Source organism: Mytilus galloprovincialis, chromosome 9 (genome assembly GCF_965363235.1).
Source record: "Mytilus galloprovincialis chromosome 9, xbMytGall1.hap1.1, whole genome shotgun sequence".
Lineage (NCBI taxonomy): Eukaryota > Metazoa > Mollusca > Bivalvia > Mytilida > Mytilidae > Mytilus > Mytilus galloprovincialis.
This window is the reverse complement of record NC_134846.1, coordinates 17,702,742-17,730,553: the sequence shown is the minus strand read 5'-3', so window position 1 is coordinate 17,730,553 and position 27,812 is coordinate 17,702,742. Positions and strand designations below refer to the sequence as shown.

At 31.6% G+C, this 27,812-nt stretch overlaps 1 protein-coding gene across 2 annotated transcripts; it reads left to right on the top strand.

The window, feature by feature from the left end:
• Positions 1-23,021, top strand: LOC143044534 (microfibril-associated glycoprotein 4-like). Of its 2 annotated transcripts, XM_076216591.1 has the most exons (8): positions 1-496; positions 1,703-1,777; positions 3,827-3,978; positions 4,894-4,990; positions 5,858-6,022; positions 20,614-20,791; positions 21,727-21,803; positions 22,864-23,021. In XM_076216591.1, the coding sequence occupies exons 1-8, from the start codon at positions 184-186 to the stop codon at positions 23,004-23,006; spliced, it is 1,200 nt and encodes a 399-aa protein (XP_076072706.1). In that variant the 5' UTR covers positions 1-183; the 3' UTR covers positions 23,007-23,021. The 2 variants fall into 2 exon arrangements, with proteins under 2 accessions (XP_076072706.1, XP_076072707.1); XM_076216592.1 differs by lacking the exons at positions 20,614-20,791; positions 21,727-21,803; positions 22,864-23,021 and adding an exon at positions 8,319-8,780 and having other exon boundaries at positions 44-496.
• The last annotated feature ends 4,791 nt before the right edge of the window (positions 23,022-27,812 follow it).

Below are 27,812 nucleotides of genomic sequence, written 5' to 3'. Positions count from 1 at the left end.
AAAGGTCACAAATTAAGGCGTAAAGAAACCTGCATCTACTAAAAAATAAGACGTAATGATCTCCGAGAATGATGATATCGCTACAAAAGATATCAGTTGTTTTATCTATAACAATACACATAAGGTACGCAACTGACTTACATAGGGTTAATCAGAGCAACTGAAAGCATATAAATAGATGGAATGTTAAGGATTCAGTCAGTTACAACATACAGCATATGCAAGAACAACTTAAAAATGTTGATTTTCGGATTTGTATTGTTTTATTTGACCTCAGTGACCACATTAGAAACTGATAGTGATGTAAAAATTCGTTTATTCGATAATCAAAATGCACCATCAACGGATATAGTCAAGTTTTTAATTCATACTTTCGAAAGAAAGATAAAAGAAATTGAGAAGAATTTGAAACATATTCAAAATATTGAAAGAAAATTGACTGTTCATTTCACTGATTACTTGAATGGAATAGCGGATAAACTGGTTAAATACAACGGTAAGAAATCTACATTTATTGACAAGTAAAAAGGCTTTATGGCATTGTCAATATGTTTTTAACTATTGATTTTGAATACAACTTTAGGTTCTTTTTGGTATCTTACACTACAATATTTTGTATCGTCTTTCGACATTTCATTTCTCTGAAACCCGCTTTGAACATTTCAATTCAAAAAGACACAAACAGTAATTTTCTATAAAAGAATAGAAATGATATCAATGTGACATCATTAGACCAATAAATATAAACAAAAGACTGGCACATGAACAAAGCATGTGTTTTAAGGACAGTAATCTGAATAAATTCTTAATGCCGTATAAAAATAATTTGGTAAGTTTTCCAACAAGACATGTACAATTAACAAAGGAAATAGATGTTCGCAATTATCGGTCACCGTCCGGCCTTCAACAATGAACGTCACACATACCATATAGCAAGCTATAAAATACTCTAAAATGACAAATTGAAACACCGTTCAAACCAGATTAATCAACAACATGCGTTTTGTGTTGTGTAATAAAATAAATTATCAAATAGAATATAAATAAAAAAAAAAGCAGCTGAATGATAGGACACTTGCTTTTGACAAGCACATGCAGAATGTCGAAAAAATGAATAACCAAATGATGTACCGACTTTTGAACATAGGGGAGATGAGACATGAACCCCTGTTGTTCCAAAAAATAATCGATCGGAAGATAAATAAAGGCAACAGTAGTATACCGCTGTTCAAAACTCATAAATCCATGGACTAAAAACAAAATCGGGGTCACAAACTAAAACCGAGGGAAACGCATTAAATATTCTTTTGAAATTACTATGCATATGCAATTTTTTAAAACTATTTGTTATGAAATCATTGACGGTTGTAATGTTACCATTAAATATGGTGAAATATTAATGCTCATACTTCAGAATAATTTTGTTTGCTACTTTCACAAGATATCTTATATGGAACAGGATATGTTTACCCCTTCCAGAGCTCTTGCATTTTTTTTGTTCTCAGAAGGATACCTCTTTCATACATTCATTTCTTTATTTATTTCCTCTATTAACAGATTCAATGAACAACATACATGTTTACAGATTAAATTACAAAAGTTTTAAAAAAAAAAACCAGACAACACAATACAATATTACAATATGTACAGTAACTATAATATATTACAAAAATATTATTTATAAAAAACATTCTATGTGTAGCTCAACAGGATAACATGATTCAGTCGGTGGATGAAATACCAGATGATAGAACTCCAAAAGATGATTTTAATGAAGGTATTCTTGTTTCGTGTCATTTTGATATAAAGATTATTTAACCACCACAATTCACGTTTTTTTCATGGCGTTTGATGATTTCAGATGAATTTCTAGCACAAAATTAAGTTGAAAGAAAATTATTCTCACTTACAATAATCCATGGACTGGCACACTACCATATCATCCCTATCGTAACTCTTCTATACTCAGCAACACAGAGTGCAACGTGTACGTGGCACAAACAAAGAAAACTTTCGGTGACGATATTGACTTGTTAGTACGTGCTTGTCCATAAGAATGCAGTATAACTGTTCATCATCGTATGAATACAGTTCAACAAATAATTGTAATGTGAAATTTTCAATAATGAAATACCACCATATATGTCTGATTGAAAGAGTACCACAACAACTACAACACGCATGTACGTATACATCTAGAAATGGTCTGTCGGATAGCTCGCAAGTACTTCCCGTGTTATTAGGGATGTTAATTAGTAATTTTGTTATGAAAGATACGTTTATGATTTCTCTTGATGATCTTGCGCTTTCCCAGAAATCAGGGATTTTGACTAAGAGGTGAATATTTCTGAAACGAGAAAATGTATTGCCATTCTGTATACTACGAGTCCATTCATCAGTTTGCACTTTGTCTACCTTAGTATTTACTATATCTTTGCAAGGTTACTTTGTTGGGAAAACTCCATCTCGCAAAAAGATTATCACATGTTCATGAAGATAATAATTGTATAAGATAGCCATAATTTCTGGAATGAACCCATAATGTTTACGTTCAGTATCGTTAAAATAAGAGTACAGGCGAACAAGGAATAGTTTTTTCGTTAAGAATTTTCCTTAAGGCTACAAAGCTTTTGTAAGAAAGACAACTTTATATCTTTAGTTGAAGTAATAGGATGTAGTCCGAGTATACTTTGATACATATTCGATCTAGGTAAAGTTCTGAAGTCCACAAAACGGTTAAGGTGTCATACCACCAATTAAAAGTCCCTATCTGTTCAACCAAATTTTGCAATTTTCACAGCTTTCTAAATATTTTACCTTAAGTTTAACTTCATAGAAACTAGGTATATCCTGAATCGTACAGGTGTCTCCTTTCTGCATGCCAATTTTCAACATACATTCAAAATCATATAAGAAAGCAGAGACCTTCCAAAAGGAGGTACCACTAAAAATAATCCCTGGTTTTCTGGAAATCTTAAATTAGTATACTATGGAGCGCATTAATCCTCCATTTCTAATGCAAACTCATAGACAGGTAAATTTTGGCTCAAAATGGTCTTAATATATTTCTCATTCAACAAAACTTTCATTTCTGCAAATTTGTTGGTTAGTTTAGGTGAACAATGACATCAAATGCACTATTTTTTGTCCGAGTAGGCCTTCTTTCACATACGTTCTAAATTTGAGGGAGTAATTGGTGGTATGACACCTTAAAAGTGCCGGAATCAATTCAACGTTGCTCTACAAAATAAATAACACGGACCTTTTTTATAAACATCTGGACCGTCTGTTGTCCTTACATACGTTAGCTATGTGCCTGTTGTTTGATTTTGATCATCGTCATCTAAAAATTTGGTTCTTTTGTGTTTTAATTATGTGGGGATAATAGTCGTTTTTCATTTCCATCTTCCCTACAATGTCGCGTTTACATTATATTTACAAAAAGTATAATTGATAGTCAATTTCGAAAAAAGGATCTGCCTAACATTTCAGGAGCAAATGAATTCACCCCCAGTTTGTTGATGGAGTTCGTGTTGGTCAGGCTCCAGTTTTTTTTATGTTATGTTGTGTGTACTGCTGTGTGTCTATGTGTCTGCTTGTCTTTTTTTTCTTTTTTTTTCAGCCATGACGTTGTCAATTTTCTTTCTACTAATTGGAATAAGTATCCCTTGGTTGATTGTTTCTCTTTTAATCTACAAAGCAGATTTTGTTAAAGACACACAACTTTTATTATTCACTGCAAACGGCTGTAAACCAATAAAACAATATATATAAGCTATAAACGATTAGAACGCATTTTCATATTTTGATTTTCTCATCCTGAAAGAAAAAGAGAAAGGTATTGAATTTCGACCAACAGACTGTGGAGAAATGTATTCAAAAAGAGGAAATGGTATTTACACACTTTTTCCAAACTCATCCAGTAGCAGTGGTTATTCAGTCTATTGTGATTTTGAAACGGACAACGGAAATTGGACGGTAATTGCTTCTTTTTTTTCTCTGTTTAATGTATATTTATACATTTTGCTTATGTGTGTTATGTTCTGAATAACATTCATATATGGTCTACACATTGTAAGATGTCCAAATAAAGTAGTATTAATTTGCTATCATAAATGGGTATCCATCTGAATACTTTGTCATGGACCGAATCAACACTTCGATGCACCAGTCTATATAAATGCTTTATCGAGGGCAGAAGAAATAATTTGATAGATTATGTCTAAATGAATGCTTTATCATGGCGACTGGGGAATAGAAACATGGTCATTATTGGTCTTTTTTCCGACTGGCAGTATAATCCTTACCTAAGTAAGGCGGTTTTATTTTTGGCTGTGCGGGATGTATCCCTTACGCGTCCAGTCGGAATTGCGATGTCAAAACCGATGCATTTTGTAGAGAGGGTGTCATGCACGTTAAAGAAAACACCTGGCAACAACTGTTGGTGGGGTTCGTTTGTGGCCTGTTGCAATGCAATGCAAAACGTCTGTCCCTATCCAAAATAGCCTCATTTTCAAATTGCGGTCAAAATCTTGACCTTCATACCGGGCGGCCTCTATAACATTACCTACCTTTTTTATATATTGCTTTTTTTCTAGCCCTGAACATGCATAAAATTGTTGCCACTGATTTTTTTTTAAATCAACAACTAATCAATGAATCAATCTAGGATGAATGTACATGTAACGTTTGAAAATTCATAAAGGACTGTTTTGTTACTCTATCAGATAACTAAAAAATCTGAACAAATTAAAAAAATATACAAAATCCATCACTTGTAATCATGAATGAATATCTACCTTAATGCTATGCATGCTATATGTATCCTGATTTTATAATAATTTTTAAAATGTTTTGATATTGATATTTGATTTTACAGTTTTTATTTGTCAGGTATTTCAGAGAAGAATAAATGGTACCACAGACTTTTTCAGAGGATGGGAGGAATACGAAAATGGATTTGGAAATTTGGAAGCGGAATTTTGGCTTGGTAAATTTTTATGTTTTGTATTATTTTAGAGGAGCAATAACGATTATAAATTTGATTGATTAATCGATTTATTGATTGTTTTAACGTAATTTTTCGGCATTAATGTGCAATATCGTAACTGTTTATCTTTTTTTGTGGAGGAAGCCTTAGTGGCCGTCGAGATCCGTAATTTTAGGATAAAACTGACGGTCCTAGCTATAGTGAAGTAGAATAAACGTTGAACACACATGTCGCGTGGTGGTTTTGAACGTGCATTCTCATTTTTAACTGCCTAACGTGTTAGCAGTTAGACCACTAAGACCATTCGGCTACCGAGACCCTCGATTATAAATTTTAGATTAAAGACAAACAACATGAACCACATATATATCCAGATAGTATGACTTTGTACGGGACCAAACTACAGAGAGGTTAAACCAGTATAAAGCCACCTCTGTAAGACGTTGTATTTTATTTTTACCTCATAATGTCGTCTTTTTGTTATGCCGTTAGCCGTCCTTTAATTAATACTTTCCAGCTTTAATTTGATGTTTAATGACGATTTGTATATGATTTGACACAAAAACTCGTCGATAGTTCCGCAGAACTCAGTGTCTGTACTGTGATTTTGAATACAAGAGTTCAATTGTGACTACCACATGATGTACCAAAAGCTATGTATAAGTTCAATACAAAACTAGCTGCAAACAATTATTCTGCAGATGACATATGCTTCCAAAACAATGTTGTCCTAGATACTTTTCTCTGATAACTATTAATGACGTCGATAACATGATATGAAGAAGCCGGGTCTAACCTTCATGACTTTGTCTCAGGCGAGACAAAGACATTGTTTATATAATTTAAGATTTTTTAAACCATTTTCAGGTAATCGCAAAATCAACGAATTAACGTCGAACGGACTACATGAATTAAGGGTAGATCTTACCGATTTTGACGGAAACAGCGGATATGCCAAATATTCCAGGTTCTCTGTCGGTGATGCTTCTACCCAATACAGGCTTGAAGTTGGTGGATATAGCGGGAACATCGGTGAGTAAACGTTAAATTCAAATTGTGCTTTATGTGCATATCTTCTATTTATAGGTTCTCGAAGAAAAAAATAGAACCATACCATTCTGCTTTGCCATTCAATCTCTTAACTTTTTTTCATGAATCTGCGATTTTGCAGATAGTTCACAAAGTTAAAACTATGTGAAGTTGAAGGACGCCTCCGGATGCGGGAATTTCTCGCTACATTGAAGACCTGTTGGTGACCTTCTGCTGTTGTGTTTTTTTTTCTATGGTCGGGTTGTTGTCTCTTTGGCACATTCCCCATTTCCATTCTCAATTTTATGTGGCCTCGTCATGATTTATACCAGACTCGTAATGTTACATATGTTTCAATCAACAATAAAGTGATCACTTGTATAATATTGCTATCGAAATATCCAAACTTAGATGTTTTTGTTTTCGTTTCTGAGATGCAAGACAAGGCTTACCATTTCGTCTTAATGAGGGCAGTACGTGTACAGTGTATTACACATATTGTAGTGATATCCTACCTAGATCATAGCCTTTTCAATACTCATTTCCCTTGGACCAAAACGTCACTTTATTTTGAGTAATTTCAATGTATTTGTGATTATCTTTTAAATTTTTCAAATACCTATAATATAATTAAAGAGTTGAAGACTGTTTGAAAATATGCTGTTTATAAATGATTCAGGGTTAAACATATTGCATTGATACTTTGAAAAGTAATAAATGTTTTGTGTTTTGTCTATACCCTCTCCCTCGAAAAAACGTAATAAAAACCGATACATGTGGGTAATGATAATATTACATAAATATTTTAATTCTTTTGAATTATAGATAGTTTGCAGTATAATAGTGGGAGGAATTTTATTATATACGACAGTGATATAGTTTGTTATAGATTCAGGGATAAATTGTACCTTTAAAAGTATTTTAAGTGGTGGTATAATGTTTTGTTCCCAAACCCATTACACTCCCTAGATAAATATAAAATAAACAATAAAAATAGTGTGTAACGATATTATGTAATATATATACATCAATTCTTTTGAAAAGGGGATAGTTTGCAATTTTATAATGGGATGAGTTTTATTACAAAGGATAGAGAAAACGATCATTGGCCATAATACAGTTTTCTATGAGTCGGGGTTAAATTTTACTTTAAAAAGTATTTAATGGTATGTTTGGGTTTTTTACCGACTCCCCCCCCCCCCCAATTTTGTTGAGTAGGAGATAGTTTTGAGTAAAATAATGGGAGGAGTTTTATTATTAGGAACAGTGATATCGATCGTAGGCCCTGTAGTAGTTTGTAATAGATTCAGGGTGAAATTTTACTTTTGAAAGTATTTAAAGTAGTGGTATAATGAGTTTTTATCCTTACGCACACACACAATCAAACTGACGTAATGTTATTAAATAAAAAAAAGTGTGTAACGATATTATCAAATATATGTTAAATTATTCCAATAAAAGATATTTTTCAGTATAATAACATGAATAACGAATTTTTACTACAAACGACACGGATAACGATCGTTTATAAAATATTTTTTTGTAGAAATTTCTATGACATTATTTTTTGGACCCCTTACCCCAAAAAAAAAAAGAAAACTTAATAAAAACCAATAGAAAAGGTGTTCAACGATATTATCAAATATGTATTCCCAGTCTTTCCGATAGGAGATCATTTTAATTTTGATAATGGGAGGAGATTTACTAGGAAGGACAGGGATGACGATCGATGGCCATGATACAGTTTATAATAGATTCCGGGTTGAAAATATTTAAAGTAGTTGTATGATTTTTATTCCCCCCTCCCTTTTTTTAAACCAATGTAATGAAAACCGATAAAAATAGTGTGTAACAATATTATTAGATATATATTTAAATACTTTTGAATAGGAAGATAGTTTTCAGTACACTAAAGGGGGTTTATTTCAAAGGACAAGGACACGGATAACGGTCGTTTAAAATAGATTTTGTGTCCCTTACCCACAAAAGAAAACGTAAAAAAAAACAATTAAAAATAGTGTGAAACGATATTATCAAATATATATTTCAAATCTTTTCAATATGAGATAATTTACATTTTGATTATGGGATGAGCTTTTTAGAAAGAATCATGGATGACGATCGACGGCCATGATAACGTTCTTAATAGATTCAGGTTAATTAAAGAATGATTTAAAGTAGTGGAATGAATTATTAACACCCAAAAACAAACCACACACACACACATATATATATATATAATGTAATGAAACCCAATAAAATAGTTTGTAACAATTTGTATTGTAATTCTTTTGTATAGGAAATAGTTTGAAGCATAATAATGGGATGAGTTTTACTACAAAGGACAGGGAAAACGATCTTCATTATATAGTTAACTGTGCGAATGACAGGGGTGGAGCCTGGTGGTATCACTCCTGTACATCCGTCAATCTTAACGGACAGTATCTCCAAGGTGGACAGATTGACTTAAAGAGTATTCATTGGTACATGTGGAAGGCATCAAGCATTTCATTAAAATCATCCGTGATGATGTTCAGAAAAGTGTATCCATCAGGTTAAAGACCAAGATAATTTACTTCGAAAACAAGTGTGTTTTAGTTATTTGATAATGTTTATATTATATTTCGTTCATTTAAAACATTTCACTTGTTCAATCTAGTTCTTTTTATATAAATAACATTGTGAGTTGTCTTAATTTACTTGTTCTTGATATACATGAAATATGTTACACTGGTTTTGATTAAAAACATTCAATCAACCTTGTACGGACATTCTTTTAAATGTCAATGTATTCAAAGTAATATCATTTAAACATTTATATATCAACAATCACTGTAAATGAAATGATAAGAAAACTAACTGTATTTATTTGTGGTAATATTACTCGTGTTACTTAATTAGCTCTGTTTAATTTGGAAATGATATCAACTGGGACTCACAGGTCAATGTATAAAGTTGCCTTCCGGTGTTTTTTTAAACTTCATTTTTAATTAGTTATAGAAATTTCATTTATTTACAAATTACCATTTATGATAAATTTCACTGTCTAGGTCATAGATTTTTCTGAAAACGTTTTTTTTTATTATTTTCAATACAAAACATACAAATGCCTAAAACCCTAAGTAATGAGGAAATAAAATTCTTTGGTGTATGGAAATATTTTACGATGTAGATGTCAATCTAGCGGGTTTTATTTGACCTTGACCTTGACCTCATTTTTAAAGTTCATAACTTATAACCAATAGATCAACTATATTTGTTGTATGGAATGATAATAAGGTGTGAATGTCTGTGTGGCAGGTATTACCTTACCTTTATTTCATTTTCATGGTTAGTTGATTACTGTTAAGTTTTCTTGATTAAGTTTGTTTCTAGATACTATAAGTAATAGATCAACTATATGTAATGCATCGATTGGTTGTACATGTTGTGAGGTGTACATTTCTGTCTGGCATGGTTCATCTGACCTTGACCTCATTTTCGTTGTTTATTGGTCAACGTTTAGTTTCTTGTTTGAGTCTCTTTTCTAAGATACTATAAGCAATAGGTCAATTTTATTTTATTTATTGAATGATTGCAACACATACATGTATTTCCGGTTTTGTTAATCTGACCTTGACCTCATTGTTTTCGATCTGATAAAGTTTATTTGATATTTGTAGCAAAGCTTTATATTCAGGACTATCAACATCAAATCAATGGTCAGCAAAAAAGGCAAGACATGACAGCGTGCGCACTCTTGTGTGATGTATCATCACGGGTCATATATATAAATTCGATACATGTCTGGTATTTTTCAAATTGTAGGTGCTAACAATTATCATTTTAGTTCCATGAGTTATGCGTCGCGTGTACAAATAAGGAGAAGTTGTATAATTACCAATAAGAAAACTGCTGGTACAAATAAGGAAAAGTGGTATAATTACCAATGGGACAACCGCTTGTTCAAATACGGAGACGTAGTATTATGACCAATGAGACAACTATCCACTAGAGTGCAAATGACGTCAGTTAATATATATTGTTCATCCAGTAAATCAAGCATAAAAAAATATACAACGTGTTACCGAAAAAGTTGTATTCTGTGATTGCGTAACATTTGAAAACTCTTTAGTTCATAAATTTGATTGACTATAGTCTTCGCAGAAAACTCATATCTTTAAAATATCTTGATAATTGTGACTTTCTAGTCACATTTTGATTCCAAAAAGTTGTGCATAATACGGCTAAGGTAATCTGTTTCTAGGATAAAAAAAATCCATAGTTTTTCGAAAAATTTAAAGTTTTGTAACAGGAAATTAATGTACAAAAAAGTATAATCTCAAGAATACTGAACTCCGAGTAATATTTAAAATGGAAAATCCCTAATCGAATGGTAAAATCAAAAGATAAAACACATCAAACAAATGGACAACAACTGTCATATTTCTGACTCGGTACAGACATTTTCTAATGTAAAAAATGGTGGATTGAACCTTGTTTATAGCTAGCTAAACCTCTCACTTTTATGACAGTCGCATCAAATTCCATTATATTGACAACGATGCGCGAACACAACAAACAGACATTTAAGGTAAAAATGCCAAAAATACGGGTAAAGCAGTCAACATTGTGTTATAATCTTAATCACTTAAAAAAACAAATATGTAACAAAGAAGCACAAATTGGCATATAGACCAAGCATATAAGCAAACATTAAAGATAAGAATACACAGATTTACTATTGTACAATAACACAATAATACAAAACATCATCTATCAGTACATGAGTTGTTCTGGGACATTTTCAAGTAATATATTAACCTACTCGTTTGGTATAGCTTTTTTGTAAAATCTAAGAATTCAGTTATCCAATATGTCTATTTATTTGGCTTTTGTCTAAAAAAAATATTCATTTCAATTTTCATAAATAATAGCATTTATATGTATTTTATTTTGCTGTCTATCAAGCTTTTGTATAATATTGCTTTTTTCTAAAAAAGATATCAACTTAATCGTGGATAATTTTATATTTATTCGGGTGTTTATTTTTCTATTATAAGTCTTTTATCTGAATCATAACTGTTATTGCTGGTATCAGATTTACATTATACAGATTCATTTGCATTGATATAAGTAGATTGTTTTCAAATTTGTATAACAAACATTTTGTATAACTATACAGTTTTAAAACTTATCTGCAGTTAATCTTTTAGCCCATACAATCTGTATGTAAATGTAAGTATCTTTCCTATTAAACGTTTGACTTCAATCCTCCGTTCTAAAATAAAGACAAATTTAAAGAAATGGTCCTAAATAAAAAAAACTATGTCAATTGGACATGCTTTGATACTATATATGACCTTGAATTTTTACTAGATAACATTTTTGTTCGCTTTGGGGATTCCGTATATCGTCAGATTATCGGAATTCCAATGGGGACTAACTGTGCACCACGTATTGCGGACCTGTTTTTGTATTGCTATGAGTTACAATTTATGACAAAAATAAGCAAAGACCCATCGAAACAACATCTGATAAACAAATTTAATAATACTTTTAGATATTTGGATGATATTTTGGCTCTCAATAATGACGACTTCAGTATGTATATTAAAGAAATGTATCCTGTTGAACTTACTTTAAATAAAGCTAATACTAACAATGACCACTGCCCTTTCCTCGATCTTAATATCTATATCACTAACGGAAAGCTGAATACTAAAATTTATGATAAAAGAGATGATTTTTCATTTCCTATCGTTAATTATCCATTTTTAGATGGTGACGTTCCCTTGTCACCATCTTACGGCGTTTATATATCTCAACTTGTACGATTCGCTCGTGTATGTAACAATGTTTTAGATTTTAACGAGAGAAATTTATGTATTACTGAAAAATTATTACACCAGGGTTTTCGATATCACAAACTAGTCAAAACATTTACTAAATTTTATCATCGGTATAAGGACATCATTCGTAAATATAGCTCAACATGCAGACTTCTTATACGTTCAGGTATTTCACATCCAATTTTTTATGAAAATATTCTTCATAAAGCACAAAGGCGTCAGTATTCACCTCAATAACTAACAAAACCTTTGAATAGACTTATTAAGAAGGGATATAGTTACGATACTGTTGTCAGGTCATTAAAGATTGCATATTTTGGCGTTAATATTGATTCACTTATAGGGTCTTTGCATCGGAACTAAACACATTTATTCAAAAACCAGTTGTTGGCATGACACGGGTTATGTTCTTCTCATATATGTTAGGTAGCACTCCACAGTTAGAAAATAATATCAAAAATGAGCCACAAAATGTTTTATCATCTCCTATTCCTGGATTTCTAATACATTAACCTAACTGTTTGCGTTGTACATGTGCATATGTATGTAATCAGTATACTCCATAGATTTGATTTTCAAAAGTTAAAAGAGTGAAAATTAATTCCTTTTATGTGTATCCATGGCAACATTTTGCATTTATTAATCATAAAATATTGCAAAAAGGGGGGTGGACATGTCACATATCCCCCCAAAATTTGGATCAAACTAGAATTTCAATGCCTTTGAGTGATACCTTTTTAGAAACTGTTTTCATAAATCTTCCTAATGATCAAATAAAAAATGGGTGTCTTTCGTCTCATTTTTTCGTAAAATCCAATCACAAAGTTCGTGCGATAAAAAGTTGGAAAAAAACATTACAATAATTGCCGGACCAATGTATGGTAGGGACATGCAAATACGCACTGTCATACAGAAAACAGCCTATATTACATACATTACATAATCTTGATGTTCATATAAACCCAATACAAAGGCTATTTTAATACTCAGCTATCCAAAAATGAATTTTATTGCACACTAGCTCTCATATTTGAAAAATCCACAGGGGCCAAAATGCGAAACTACACACCTAACTGTGGAGTGCTACCTTAAGGTGAAATTTTTCCCCTCCTGCCTCAATTTTTATTATATTTTCTGTGTTCTACTAGCTGTTACGATGAAAATGGTACCTTAGTTTTTAAAATTGGTTCAGTAATAAAGATTTTATGAAGGTTAGCAGTTGATGTTGAAACGCGACAAAAAGTGATTTAAAAATAAATGCTGGATCATAGTGAAAAACTTCAAGTCTGTCTCATTTTTGGGGTAAATTTCTAAAACTTTTCCCATTATGTTATTTAAAATCGTAAAATTACCTTAAAAGAGGACAAATTGTACAATTTTTAGGTATTTGAAAGCACTTTTAGGTCAATTTTGCTGTAAATAGCATACCTAACCTTGGTTTAGAAGCTCTCAAGCAGGGTATAAATTTCTAGCAGTACTGGCATCATTAAATCTAATTAATGCCAAATTATAATATAAAATCCTACTAAAAATATTTATTTGACTTACTCGCATTCAAAAATATGAAGCGATACATTCTGAGGATATCATATAAAGCGCAATCTTTGGTTACAATGGCGAAGCTAATGGAGTACAAATTTAAGACCGCAACATGTCTAAGTGCCAAAATGTGTATATTTGGTTGCTAAGGACAGTAAACAATAAAATAAACATAAATTACATTCCTAGCAGATTTTTTACCTTCAGAACTAAAACAAGAACATTAAAGACTAAAGATTTGGGGTAAATTTGATCTTAAAAAGTGCATTTCTGTGCTTTCTGATGTGCCATAAGGTAGCACTCCACAGTTAGAAAATAAAATCAAAAATGAGCCACAAAATGTTTTATCATCTCCTATTCCTGGATTTCTAATACATTAACCTAACTGTTTGTGTTGTACATGTGCATATGTATGTAATCAGTATATTCCATAAATTTGATTTTCAAAAGTTAAGAGTGAAAATTAATTCCTTTCCTGTGTATCCATGGCAACATTCTGCATTTATTTACCATAAAATATTGCAAAAAGGGGGGTGGACATGTCACATATCCCCCCACAATTTGGATCAAACTAGAATTTCAATGCCTTTGAGTGATACCTTTTTAGAAACTGTTTTCATAAATCTTCCTAATGATCAAATAAAAAATGGGTGTCTTTCGCCTCATTTTTTCGTAAAATCCAATCACAAAGTTCGTGCGATAAAAAGTTGGAAAAAAACATTACAATAATTGCCGGACCAATGTATGGTAGGGACATGCAAATATGGACTGTCATACAGAAAACAGCCTATATTACATACATTACATAATCTTGATGTTCATATAAACCCAATACAAAGGCTATTTTAATACTCAGCTATCCAAAAATGAATTTTATTGCACACTAGCTCTCATATTTGAAAAATCCACAGGGGCCAAAATGCGAAACTACACACCTAACTGTGGAGTGCTACCTTATGATGGTATGATACTAAACCCCTAACGGGAAGGATTGTGCCTGATGTTCATTTCAGTCAGTTTAATTGAAGTCTGGAGCTGGCATGTTAGTTAACTGCTAGTAGTCTGTTGTTATTTATGTATTATTGTCATTTTGTTTATTTTCTTTGGTTACATCTTCTGACATCAGACTCGGACTTCTCTTGAACTGAATTTTAATGTGCGTATTGTTATGCGTTTACTTTTCTACATTGGCTAGAGGTATAGGGGGAGGGTTGAGATCTCACAAACATGTTTAACCCCGCCGCATTTTTGCGCCTGTCCCAAGTCAGGAGCCTCTGGCCTTTGTTAGTCTTGTATTATTTTAATTTTAGTTTCTTGTGTACAATTTGGAAATTAGTATGGCGTTCATTATCACTGAACTAGTATATATTTGTTTAAGGGCCAGTTGAAGGACGCCTCCGGGTGCGGGAATTTCTCGCTATATTGAAGACCTGTTGGTGACCTTCTGCTGTTGTTTTTTTCTATGGTCGGGTTGTTGTCTCTTTGGCACATTCCCCATTTCCATTCTCAATTTTATCCTGCATTATTTCCTAAAATGAATGACCGAAGTCGATTATTTATCTTGTTTTTATGACGGAATGAAAAAGATATGTGAATCTTACATTATTACAAATAATGAGTTCATACTGTAAACCATCTTATTCTCACAAATACCTTATTTCGCGTTTGGCCATTTCTTGCCCATTTCGCAGCGATTCAATTTCGCGATTCTCAAATTTACTCGATGTAGTTAAGGACGACAAAAATCCAAGTTTTACATATTCGCGACGATTTATATTCGCGTTATTTTTCTACTTGCGAACGTCGCGAAAATAAATCGCTCGCGAAAACTAGTTGGTTTACAAAAATTCACAACACATCTGTTATGTTTGGACGATGCAACAACAAAAAAATCACCTGCGAAAAAGTTTACAGATAAGAATTGTAATAATAATAATATAGTAATTGTTAACGTGTAAATCAATATAATTGTACTTGTATTATCTGTTATTGTCCGATGAACAAAGTCAATGACATGTGTGAAGTAAATATAGAAACAACGAGGAAGATACCATGGCAACAGATTGAAATCATAAAAGTACAAGAAGGAGGAGTTAGTCATAACCAATCAAAAAACAGTAACTGGTGAATACTTCCTTGTTGAATTCTACTGGTAAACCTTATTGTGATCTTCTAGTTAAATTTCTGTGTGAATACAGTACAACCTCGTTCAATATATGATAAATAACGTGTTGGGTTTTTTAATTACTAGAAATGGTTTGTTGTATTGAATTTTACTTACTTTTTGTTATCAGTGTCCAAATATTAATTCACCAGCTGCCATGATCTAATCAATCACTGATGTGACTCTTTGTGACATAGTTACAGCCTTAATATAATGTATTTACAATCATTATGGTAAAGCGTCCATCGCTTTTTACAATGTTTGGCCTGATGTAGCAATATAATCTTTATACATCTATAAAATAATGAGTTGTTGAACATACTTCTGTCCAAAAAAAAGATTCGACAATTTGAAGTTGAGCCAATCTAACGTTATAATAGAAAGAAAAAGAAGAAAACAACACATTATCAATTTAATAACGAACGATGGAAGTCGAATATTGAAGAGCCAATGGTGTACAAAATCGAAACAATTGAAGTGCTATATAATAAAAAAAAATATCCACTAATAGAGTGGTATTCTAATCTACACATCACCATATGAATGTCATTGCATTGGACTTAATCATATCACACGATTGCTAAATTTTCAGATACATTTTTGCTCTCTAATATGACGTGTTCTTAAGCAAATACTCCATCATTATTCAATTTCCGAAACAATGCATTAGTTCTCAATGGTATTATATATCAGTTGAATTTCCAAGAGCTAGCGAAGTACTCACCAAGACTTATTGTTACAGAGGTTGTATTAAGGAATCTACGACGAAACATTTTTGAATATATGCATCACATTCACCGAGCTGTAGGAAGGACACAAGGAGTGTCGCAGTTATCATATTCAGAATAATTATTTAATCAAATGGCAATGTTGATGGTTCGTCAAAAGTAATAAAAAGTGAAAAATCACAAAAATATTCAACTCCGAGGATCATTCAAAACGGAAATTCCCTTACCAAATCGACATTCGTCATTTATTCAGTCGTACTAATTCAGTAAGTTTATAAGGCTTTCATTTTATAATTTTACGCCTAAATGAAAACACAAATAAATGATAGAGATGTCAAAGTATGCATGCATGACTAATTAAATGGATAACTATAGGGAGGTCACATGCATGCTGACCTCAGTGCAGAATTGACTTGATGTAACAAATTATTGACTTGCGAATATATTTAGAGATAATAATTGTTATAATATTAATATAGTAATTGTTAACGTGTAAATCAATAGATTGTACTTTTATTATCAGTTGTTGTCCGATGAACAAAGTCAATGACATGTGTGAACTAAATATAGAAACAACAAGGACGATACCATTGCAACAGATTGTAATCATAAAAGTACAAGAAGGAGGAGTTAGTCATAACCAATCAAAGAACAGTAACTGGTGAATACTTCCTTGTTGTATTCTTCTGGTTAAACATCTTTGTGCAATCAATAAATACAGTACAACCTCGTACACGATAAGATGAATATTGGTCTGTTTTCATATCTAAGGATGGTTTTATAATCAATAATGTTGTTGATGTGGTTCATAAATGTTTCTTTTCAATGAGATCGTTGGTTTATCCGTTTGAATGGTTGACCATAGTCATTTTAGGGCCCTTTATAGCTTGTTAGTCGGTGTGAGCCATGGCTCCATGTTGAAGACCGTACTCCGACCTATTGGACCTTTTCTTTTACAAATTATGACTTTGATGAAGAGTTGTCTCATTGGCACCTATACCACATCTTCTTATATCTATGATTTAAATTTCTTTTAGAAATAGTTACTTTGTATTGCTGTCAAAATATTATTTCACCGGACGCCGTGATCTAGTAAATTTACGTTTTAAAATCCCCCTTTGGGCGTATTTTTCATGTTTAAAGCGATAATTAGTTAACAGTCATCGTTATAAAGAGTCAAGGAATTTTGTATCTGGGTTGGTCTGATGTAGCAATGTCATCTTTATACATCTTTATAATAATAACTAAAGTCTAAAAAGCTTCGATCATTTTCGGAAAAGCCAAATTGAATCTATTTTTTTTTTTTGTTCAATAATTAATAATAGTAATATATATATGTTGTGTACAAGATATCATTTTGTACAAATTATAATTTGTATTTTGACTTTGTACAAATTGTAATTTGTACAAAAAATGCCTGTACACATTATAATTTGTACAAAATAAGGCTTAATTTCACTTATAACTTGTACAATATTTCACATAGAATAAGTTTCAAATTAATTGATAAAAATTTCAATTTTAATTACGAATAAATATGAGACACACTGATAACTCTATTTATAACACCATACAATAATATACAATGCTCTTATTTGTTGGAGCAGGTGAGCGAACCATGACACCTTGAATTACACAATACATTCTGCTTTTTGCATTTACAATTCGAATTGTTACAACTGCCTTTACATTTGCAAGAGAGATAACCCTGTCCACCAGTTTTTAAACAAAAAATTCATAGCTTCCCTTAGGGAAAGTTTAAATCTGGAATTTGTGTAACGGACAAAGAAGAGTCACTGATTGATTCTAGTTGGTTTCTGCTTAAGACTCCTGATAAATTACCAGCTATTGTCCTTACACCAGAGCCAAAATTTCCTACTTCCACACCAAAGAGAAGAAAAATGTCAAGTAATTTATAAGCGACTTTAGCAGCTCTCTTAGATTTCAGAGCTCTAAGCACGGTTTTGGTAAGATGATCAGAATAGTGCATTATCCATTTAAATTCATGGTCGGGGGCAGATTACAGATCAACATATCATATATTGCCATGAAAATTCGCTTTTATTAATAGTTTGTTCAAGATTGACTTATAAATATCGCTAATCAATTTAACAGAATAGCTAGATAAGGGTTATATGTTATGTAAAAGGAAATGAATATGAACATTGAAAGTGAAACCATTTGATTGACTGATTCGATCCACAAAATTTTAATACTCATTCTATAAAAGTAAAAACGTTGATTAACATGTATTTCAAACTGGAACGTTTTCGAAATCTATTTGTAACTAATTGTATGTTTATATCCGTTTGAATGACCGTCGTTTATCCCCCTCCCCCCTCCTTTCATTTAATTTTTGAAAAAAAAATGTTCATTGATAGAAACATCACTGTATCAAATATATATATAATTGATTTCCTAATAAGAAAAAAACAAGCATTTCTTCACACATGTTTACTTCGTCACATCTGGTTTAAAAAAAAAACACAAGACAAAAATGCAAGCAAGCAAATCAGTTGGTATATAAAATTAACAAGGAGGAATATTCTGAGTTGTGAATCATAATTTGTTTTGAAAAACATGGAGTATAGACCAGGCAACATTAACATGAAAATTGTAATTTATTTGACGTTCTACCTTCATGTATTTTCTGCAGGTTAGTTTTATTTTATTAATCAATAATATTGTTGCATTTATCATTAATTATAGTTCATTTGTGTGGTGAAATTTAAACAACACTTTACAAAAAAGTGTAAGCTTCGGAAGCCCTTTTCTAAATTTATTTTTAAAAACGAAAGCTTAAACCCCTAACTATTGAATACCAATGATGTATATTTCCCTAATCACGTGATAAATTATAAGACCAAAACGGTTCAAAACATGATGTAATTATGGACTTCATAACGAATGAGAATTGGAGATCGCTTGATATCAACAGGAATTATTTGATTTCCAGATGGTAATAAACGAGCCTTCGTCGAGTTTATTATAAATATTTAAATTAAAAACAAGAATGTGTCCATAGTACACGGATGCCCCACTCGCACTATCATTTTCTATGCACACGTGTAAGGTGAAATTGGGGGTCAAAAGTTTAATTTTGAAATATAATTAGAAAGATCATATCATGGGGAACATGTGTACTAATTTTCAAGTTGGTGTGACTTCAACTTCATCAAAAACTACCTTGACCAAAAAATTTAACCAAAACTTTCACCTGAACCTTTTACTATCATTTGACTAAAAACTTTAACCTGAAGCGGGACAGACGGACGAACGAACAGAAAGACGGAGGCACAACCCAGAAAACATAATGCCCCTCTACTACGTTTTTTATCTTCTTAAATGTCATACTAGTATACGCATTTAATCTGAAATCAATTTTTTTTCCAGTTAGAACAACAAGAACAAATGAGTCATGCAAATAGTTTGGTGATAATTTTCATCTCACATACTTAATAAATTTATACTTGGATTTTTGTTTGTTAGGGTTTTGTTCATGGACATTTTGTGTTTTTAGCCATAAGTTTTCATTTTTTATTTTTCTCTTTTTTTCTTCCTGTTTTACGTTTCATTCTTTTTCTTTTTTTTCTATCTTTTATTTGCTGTATTAACAATTCTTAAATTTAATCTTCTTGTTAATTGAATTTTTGCCCATTGGCCATGGTTGTATTGTTGCGATATTAATTTCCAGCGACTCTAAATTTATGAAGCATCTTTTGCTGTTAACAAATTAAAAAAAAAATAACATATGCCAAATGTAATTACTTTACGAATGGCTACCTAACTACCTAACTGACTTTCTTAGATGAGTAAGTCCCTAATCAAATGGTAAAACCAAATGCTAAAACACACCAAACAAATGATAACAACTGTCATATTCCTGACTTGGTACAGTCATTTCTTATGTAGAAAATGGTGGAAATGAACCTGGTTTCATAGCTAGTAAACCTCTCACTTGTATGATAGTCGCATCAAGTTCCATTATATTGACAACGTTGCTCGAACAAAACAAACACACATAATAATTTCAATTACCGTTATTATCATTTAACCAACTAGCATTTATTAATATATTTATCTTCAATAAAATAACTGCACTTTCTGAATACGACATTAGGAATAATCCAAAATTCTATGTCGTTCAATTCGAGTCATGATGATAATCAATATAACTTACTGCTCTTTTTCTTGTGATTGAAAACAAAACAAATACAGAACTATTTTAATTAGTATGTAAATTTCCAATTGCGAAATCAAACTAATATATAATTGTTTGAAGCAATACAAAACCATATTTTATATAAGTATTCCATATTTCATTTGTTTTAGGTCAATCTGAGGCTGCTTGTACCTTTCCTGGTGGTTTTATAAATAAAACATTTGATCTGTTTGAGAGTGCTGGACCACCCTTCGGTACATGGACTTTCAATGCTGATGGATCGACAGGGAACGTCCTGATTTTTGATGTTTCTTGTTTTCAAATATCTGAACAGTTTCTTGTTCTCAGGTATTTTCAACAGATCGTCATCATTTTGTGATTCGTGTTTTCATAATCTAAAGGACTGTGGGTAATCTCAATATTCGTGCAGCAAAATGAAATTAACCTTACGTCATTGGTTGAATTTCCATTGTTTAGAACGTTTTAAACCAATCACAAGGTGTTGGTGCACGTTTTTAAAAAAATTACCCAGAATGCAGTTGATTCTGAAACGGCGAATTGATCATCAATTTGAACAGAAAGGTTTTTGTTGCATTGTCTTAATCTTAGCTTAATTTGTTAGCACATTTTTTTATACAGGGCTTATTCCACAATATCGAGAATAATCAAGATCTAGGGGTCATTCATAAAAGCATTAACGGAAAACTATGCCTTCATCTATTTATAGCTCTGTCCAAGTAGAAACGGAAACATGTTACTTTGAGTTTCCCTGACTTTGAAATTCACAGTTTAATATGTCTACAAAGAATTCCGAATGTTTCATACCTTAAATAAACTGTTATGAACGTTCTTATCTATAATTTACCATTAAGGCCGTTTGATCCTGCAACTTTGATGTAGGTGATTTGTTTTTCAAGAAACCCAGATAGAAAACATTCTGTTATCAATTAACAAAGTAAAGATGGGGAGGATCGAAAATGTTCTGGCTATTGTTGTTCAATAAAAAAAGTTGGTTATTAAGTTTCAGCCTCATAAAGAAATATTTTGTATTATGAAATTGAACTCACACCTATTTTTGTCATTACCTATTTGTGAGACAAATATTACACCTACATATTATGTGGTATTTGGTACTGATCATGCGGGGAAATGATTATTTTTTCACTTATAGTAATTACAATATGTTTTATCAGAATAGGGGAATCAACGACAGAAAAATCTACGTTCATTGGGAGAAATGTTTCCCTTTTTAATTTATGGTAATTGCTAAATATTTTTTTCAGAATAACTCCGACACAATTTTTGTGTTTCCCAATCTTCTACACAGCCGGGCAATCAAACTTTACATTTATCATACAAGGTAAGTTAATATTATTATTTGCTGCTGGTTTAACGTGCATTTGTCAGTATTCAATGTATCCGCAATATATATTTTTTTAAACTCAATTGAAAAAAAGTTATTATTCTATTAAAACCCCACACCAATTTTTAATTATAGAAAAAGAAGACCTGATATCAAAGTAAAAACAAATAAATACTAAATCGAAATTGTATTCTTGGTTATAATTTGCCAGTATAGCCCGTAAATATTCCACCTGGTTATTGTGATCGTACGCATGGTGAGCAGTTTTCGATTATTTTGTAAAATGTTTTTAGGATTTTTTAACATTTTGGCATTGAGCATTACTAAGAGACTGTTCTTGTCGACATATGCATCAGGTGCACTCAAATTGTACCTGTCAATGTTATTACTACCACTAGACGTCTGCTGTTTGATTCTGATTCAATAGCACTGTTGCCAATATTTTGGTATCCGGTAATGGCATGGCAATACTCATATCTTGATCTTAAGATATGAGGTACCAAAATATAGGAAATCATTTTAGTTTAAGAAATATTTCTACCTGGTGCAATTATCGAAGTCCCTTTTTCAAGTTTTAGCTATACTTTATTTCTATTTTTGATTGTCATTTTCTTGATTACAAGAAATACTTTTGAAAATACCGAACGCCAAGAAACATTCGAAGCGGAAAGTCCCTTATCCATGTTATCAGATGACACAATCATAGGCTCAAACATATCAAATGAGTTGAAAACAACTGACATATTTCTGACTTTCTGGTTTTTCCGTAGGTATAAGATGGTGAATTTCACTTGTTTTATAGCTAGATAGTACACCTACTTGTATGACAGTCACATATATATCAACAATGTTTAAACAAAACAAACAGACATTACAGGTATAAATGTCAAACGTAAGGGTACAGCATTCAACATTGTATTATAATTTAACTGGTTTTAAATTTCAGAAGTGTCGGCCGATTTTTTCCTTGAATAGATTTGTCCATCAATTGTTTGTTTTTTTTAACATTTTTGTTTCTAGGCTCTTACCTGTGTTGTAATACGTTTTTTTTTTTTAGGTGAGTTCGAATGGAAAGAATTTGAAAATGTAAGCTCAGCTTTAAATGAGTCTCAATTGTGTGAAGTATGCGGAGAAAACGGTATCGAAAAATTGACAATCTTAGCAATAGGTATGGTTATTCACAGATACAATTATCAATGATCCTAACTGAATTTTACTTTAAGGATTGACATTTCCAAACATGTTTAACTCTGCTTCATTCAATATGTTCCTGTCTTAGGTCAGGAGCCTGTAGTTTAGTGGTTACCATTGGTAACCATTGATTGGTGTCAGTCTTCCTAAATTTCGTAAATTGATTTGTTATAAATTCGATCGTAAATTTTCTCAATTAACTTGTTTCATAATCTTTGTGTCGGGGCCTTTTATAGCCGACTATTATCACTCTTATTCGAACAGGAACCTTCAAACTAGAACAATATGTGTACAAAAAAGTAAAATCACAAATATACTGAACTCCGAGGAAAATTCAAAACGGGAAGTTTCTAATCAAATGGCAAAATCAAATGATAAAACACATCGAACAAATAAATATTAGCTAATTGATATTTAATAACACGACAATAATTGCTACGTTTACAACAACATCATTTTGAAATCATATTTCATGGTGACTCTTAATGGATATTCGTTAGTTTCTATTCATTGTTTGGCAAGCATTTCAATAAATTCTATTTCCATTATCATAATTTTAGAGACATTAATTCTACTATTGAAGCAAATTGCACACTTCCTATCTTTATTGTTTCACGCTATAATTTATTGTTTCACACTATAATTATTGTTTTACACTATGATTTATTGTTTTACACTGTAATTCATTGTTTCACACTATAATTTATTGTTTCACACTATAATTTATTGTTTCACACTATAATTTATCGTTTCAAACAATGATTTATTGTTTTACAGAACAACCATGTAAGTATAGGTAACAAAGTAAAATATGTACGACAAGGATAATTGAAAATATCATTACACGTGTATATTTGAAGCTAAGCCTATGCAAAACGTGGGGTTTGCAGCCGCATATTGAGATTTCTAAGCGACGCAAAGCGGATTTTCTAAACAGACATTTGCGAGAGCTTCACGAAAGCCAAGCTTTAAATACAAACCAGTTTTCTCTAATATAATGGAAACAACATGTCAACAAATCAGTCCATTTCAACAACCTCTTCTTTGTTAAACTGCATATGACAAAGTTCTGCGGAATGATGTAATTGTCTTTGGCATCCAACAATATGATGTAATTTGTTTTCTGTTGACGTCAAATGTAAACACTAAACTTTTCAGCCTTCTTTTGTATGTTATATTATAATAAAATTAGATATAAAGAACAATTTTAAATGAAATGAATGTCTTTTTAATTTAGTATTGATAAAAAAAAATGTAAAATCATCACAGAATTCCATTGGTCTATAGACAGGTAGATAAAGGATTATACATTTGTTGTTATCTAATCATGATCAGTGAAACCAAAATAATGTATATTAATCAACAATTGACATCAGGTTGCCGTTGTGTGTTTCAAATATTTGTTTTCAATTATCATATCGAAAAATGGGTTACGCATTTCTTTAGATATCAGACATGCCAGGCCTAAAGTAAATCTTTATCGTCAATATTTGTACATGTTGTATTTCAAATTGAAACAAAATGACAAATGAGGTTACACATTGACCTGAGTGTACAAAATGTTTTCATATGGAATGACTTGGCAAAATAGTTTATTAATCATGTTTGGTGAACAAAATAAACTATGTATAAGTTTCAAACTCTTTAGGCAACTACATTCATATATGTATATATACTTTTTGTTTTGCTTCCTTATGCTTATGTGACATTTGTTGTGCGATCTTCAGCATCATCACCAGACTCAGTTACTCCCGCTGTATGCCAAGTTCCATCTTTCTGTCCATCAAATAAAACCACATCCTGTCCAACAGAAGGTAGTATTCCGATGACTACCAATTCACCAACGACTGTTACTACAGAAGCACCAACCACGACCACTTCCAAAATTACAACGACCATTGGAACCAAGAAACCATGTGCTAGGAGGAGACACAAGCATATTAATGGACATTAAAAAACCATAAATAAAAATGATATAAGAATTAAAAAAAAAAAGAAAATGTATAATTTTGTTCATTTGCCTTGAATAACAACAATATTTATAATTTAGTTTATGACAATAAGATGACAGAGCATCTGCTCTTTTCCTTGTTTCTACATCTTCAAATTCCCCATTACACCAGTTAAACTTTACAAACCTGAAAATGGAAGCCAGAAGAGGGATGGCGCTCTGCTAATATACCTATAGATTTATTCCTGTATGTCAGTTGTATTTTATACGACACATGTATCTACAAGCTATTACGCATCATTTACTGTTCTTTTCTGCATTAAGTTAAATTAGTATTATAACGATGGTCATAAGTTATCTGATCGGTTTTCAAGTGGAGTTAACATTTTGATTGTTTTAAAACATTTTTGAAAAAAACTGGTTAACTAGGAAGGGCAGACCCAAAATGTTCAGATGTTGAAAACTAATAACTATAGATAACACTAAATATATAGTGAAGTTGAAATCATTCTTCCGAAAATTTTACGGACGTAATCACAAGTTGGCCGTTATTGACCAACCGTTTATTTACCGGGGATTGTCATACCGGTAATATGAGCAACAAGATGGGTGCCTATTGTAGAGCAGGATCTGCTTGCTTTTCCGGATCACCTGAGATTACCGACATTTTTTGATGGGGTTCGTGTTACTAAGTCTTTATTTTTCTATGTTGTGCTTGTGTACTATCAATTGTCTGTTTGTCTTTTTAGCTTTGGCGTTGAAAGTTTATTTTCGATATACGAATTTGACTGTTCCTCTGGTATCTTTTGCCCCTCTGTTAGATAACACACAAACAATGACGTTATTTTAAGTTATGAAGACCCAGTTGTAAATAAAAGCAACAGTAGTATACCGCTGTTCGAAATTCATAATCGATTGAGAAAAAACAAATCCGGGTTACAAACTAAAACTGAGGGAAACGCATCAAGTATAAGAGGAGAACTACGATACAGCTTGAACAAACCAACACTAAAATGGAATACACACAGAAACGAAATATAATATAACAATGGCAATTTTCCTGACAAGACATATTAAGAAAAAAATGGTGGGTTGAACCTAGTTTTGTGGCTTGCCAAACCTCCCGCTTTTATGGCAGTGTTAAATATAACATTAACATGACAGTACTACAATGCAAATAAATTGGAGAACATATAGGACAGAGAAACGCACGAATAATAGCTATCTAAAGGTACCATGTTTATAATCTAATACGCCTGTAAAGTCTGTCGTCAAGTACTTTAATAAAAATGTGTTATTTGAACACTCCTACTCTATTGTTATGACTCATTAGAAAGGTATTTCAATTGACCCATATATTTCTTATTTTAGTACTGTGATTTTGCAATGTTATTACATCAACCTGTTACCTAAATATATAAAAACAATAGAACCTGAAGCGAGTTGATGCTTTAATATTTTTGCTTTATACATTTTCAAGACAAAATGGTCAATTAAAAACAAATGCCATCAACTTTCTCTTTTTGATGCAATTATGCCCCAAAAAAATATCACCGGGGGCATAGATGCTAATAAAGCTTTTAAAAGATCAATCTTTTATTCTTCAGTAACTTTTATCGCGATATGTATGTTGATGCACACAAAAAAATGAACCTGCCACAATCGACAGTTTTCAAATGGCTCTATACTATAATTAAAGTTATATGCGTATACAAGATGCATACCATTCTAAATTATATACCTTTATCAAACTTTTAAAGACAATTTAAACAGCTGTAAAAGGATCAAATATACCACTTTTGGCTTTTCACCTTCTCAAACAAAGGGCTCAATTTCTTTGATTTAATTTCAAATGGAGTTTCCGCCTGATTTAAAATCCACTTCTTCAAGAAACGACAGTCAGTGATACCAAAGGAACACTCAAACATGTAATTAAAAAAAAAACACTGCAAAAGATAAACAAAGTATACAAAACACAACATGGAAAATATCGAGCCCCAAAACAACAATTGGTGTTCTCTCGTGTTCGGGAAGAGTGGTAGCCATCGTTTTGTTCCTACATTATCAAACCAAGTATAAAATTTTGTAGGTTAATGTGACTCACTGAATAAGGATTCCTAGTGGAAAATTTTTCTTTTACATATGTTGGAGACCGTTTTTTGCTGATCCAAAATGCTAAGACAAGCCATTTTTACCTCAAATGTGCAGTTTTCAACTTATATGCGGTTAGGGTCAGCCTTTCAACAATAAAAACGTCGTAATTTTTTGAGAACTAAGTCAGTATTATTATAACATTTACATTTTAAATTCAAACGATTTTCTTGTTTGTTCTTCACGTAAACTTTCTATAATTTTTACAATGATGTCAAAATTTTACCATTTTTCAATTACAGTAAAAGGCTAAACATATTATTTCATTCGATTTTCTATAATATTCTAGTGTCGTTCTTTATTGAAAAACGGGCATTTTAAGGTAAAATAAAACGGGGGTCATCAGGCTTTTAAAATATATATATATGGGCTTTTTTATCCCTTTACTCCATGAGGTATGATGTCAAAGCACTCCATAAATTATTTCATTGTGATTTGTTTTTTATTGCTTTAACACGTTTAATGAAAAGTAAAATAACAAAAATACCGAACTCCGAGGAAACTCAAGACGGATAATTCAAAAGCTGAAACCATCAAACGATTGAAAAACAACTGTCATATTTCTGACTTGGTACAGGTATTTTCTTGTGTAGACAATTAATCATAGTTTTTATAGCTAGCTGTACCTGTAGCTTGTATGACAGCTGCATAAAATTCCGTTACATTGACAACAGTGTGTGAAAAACAATCAGCCATATTTAGTAAAATGTCAT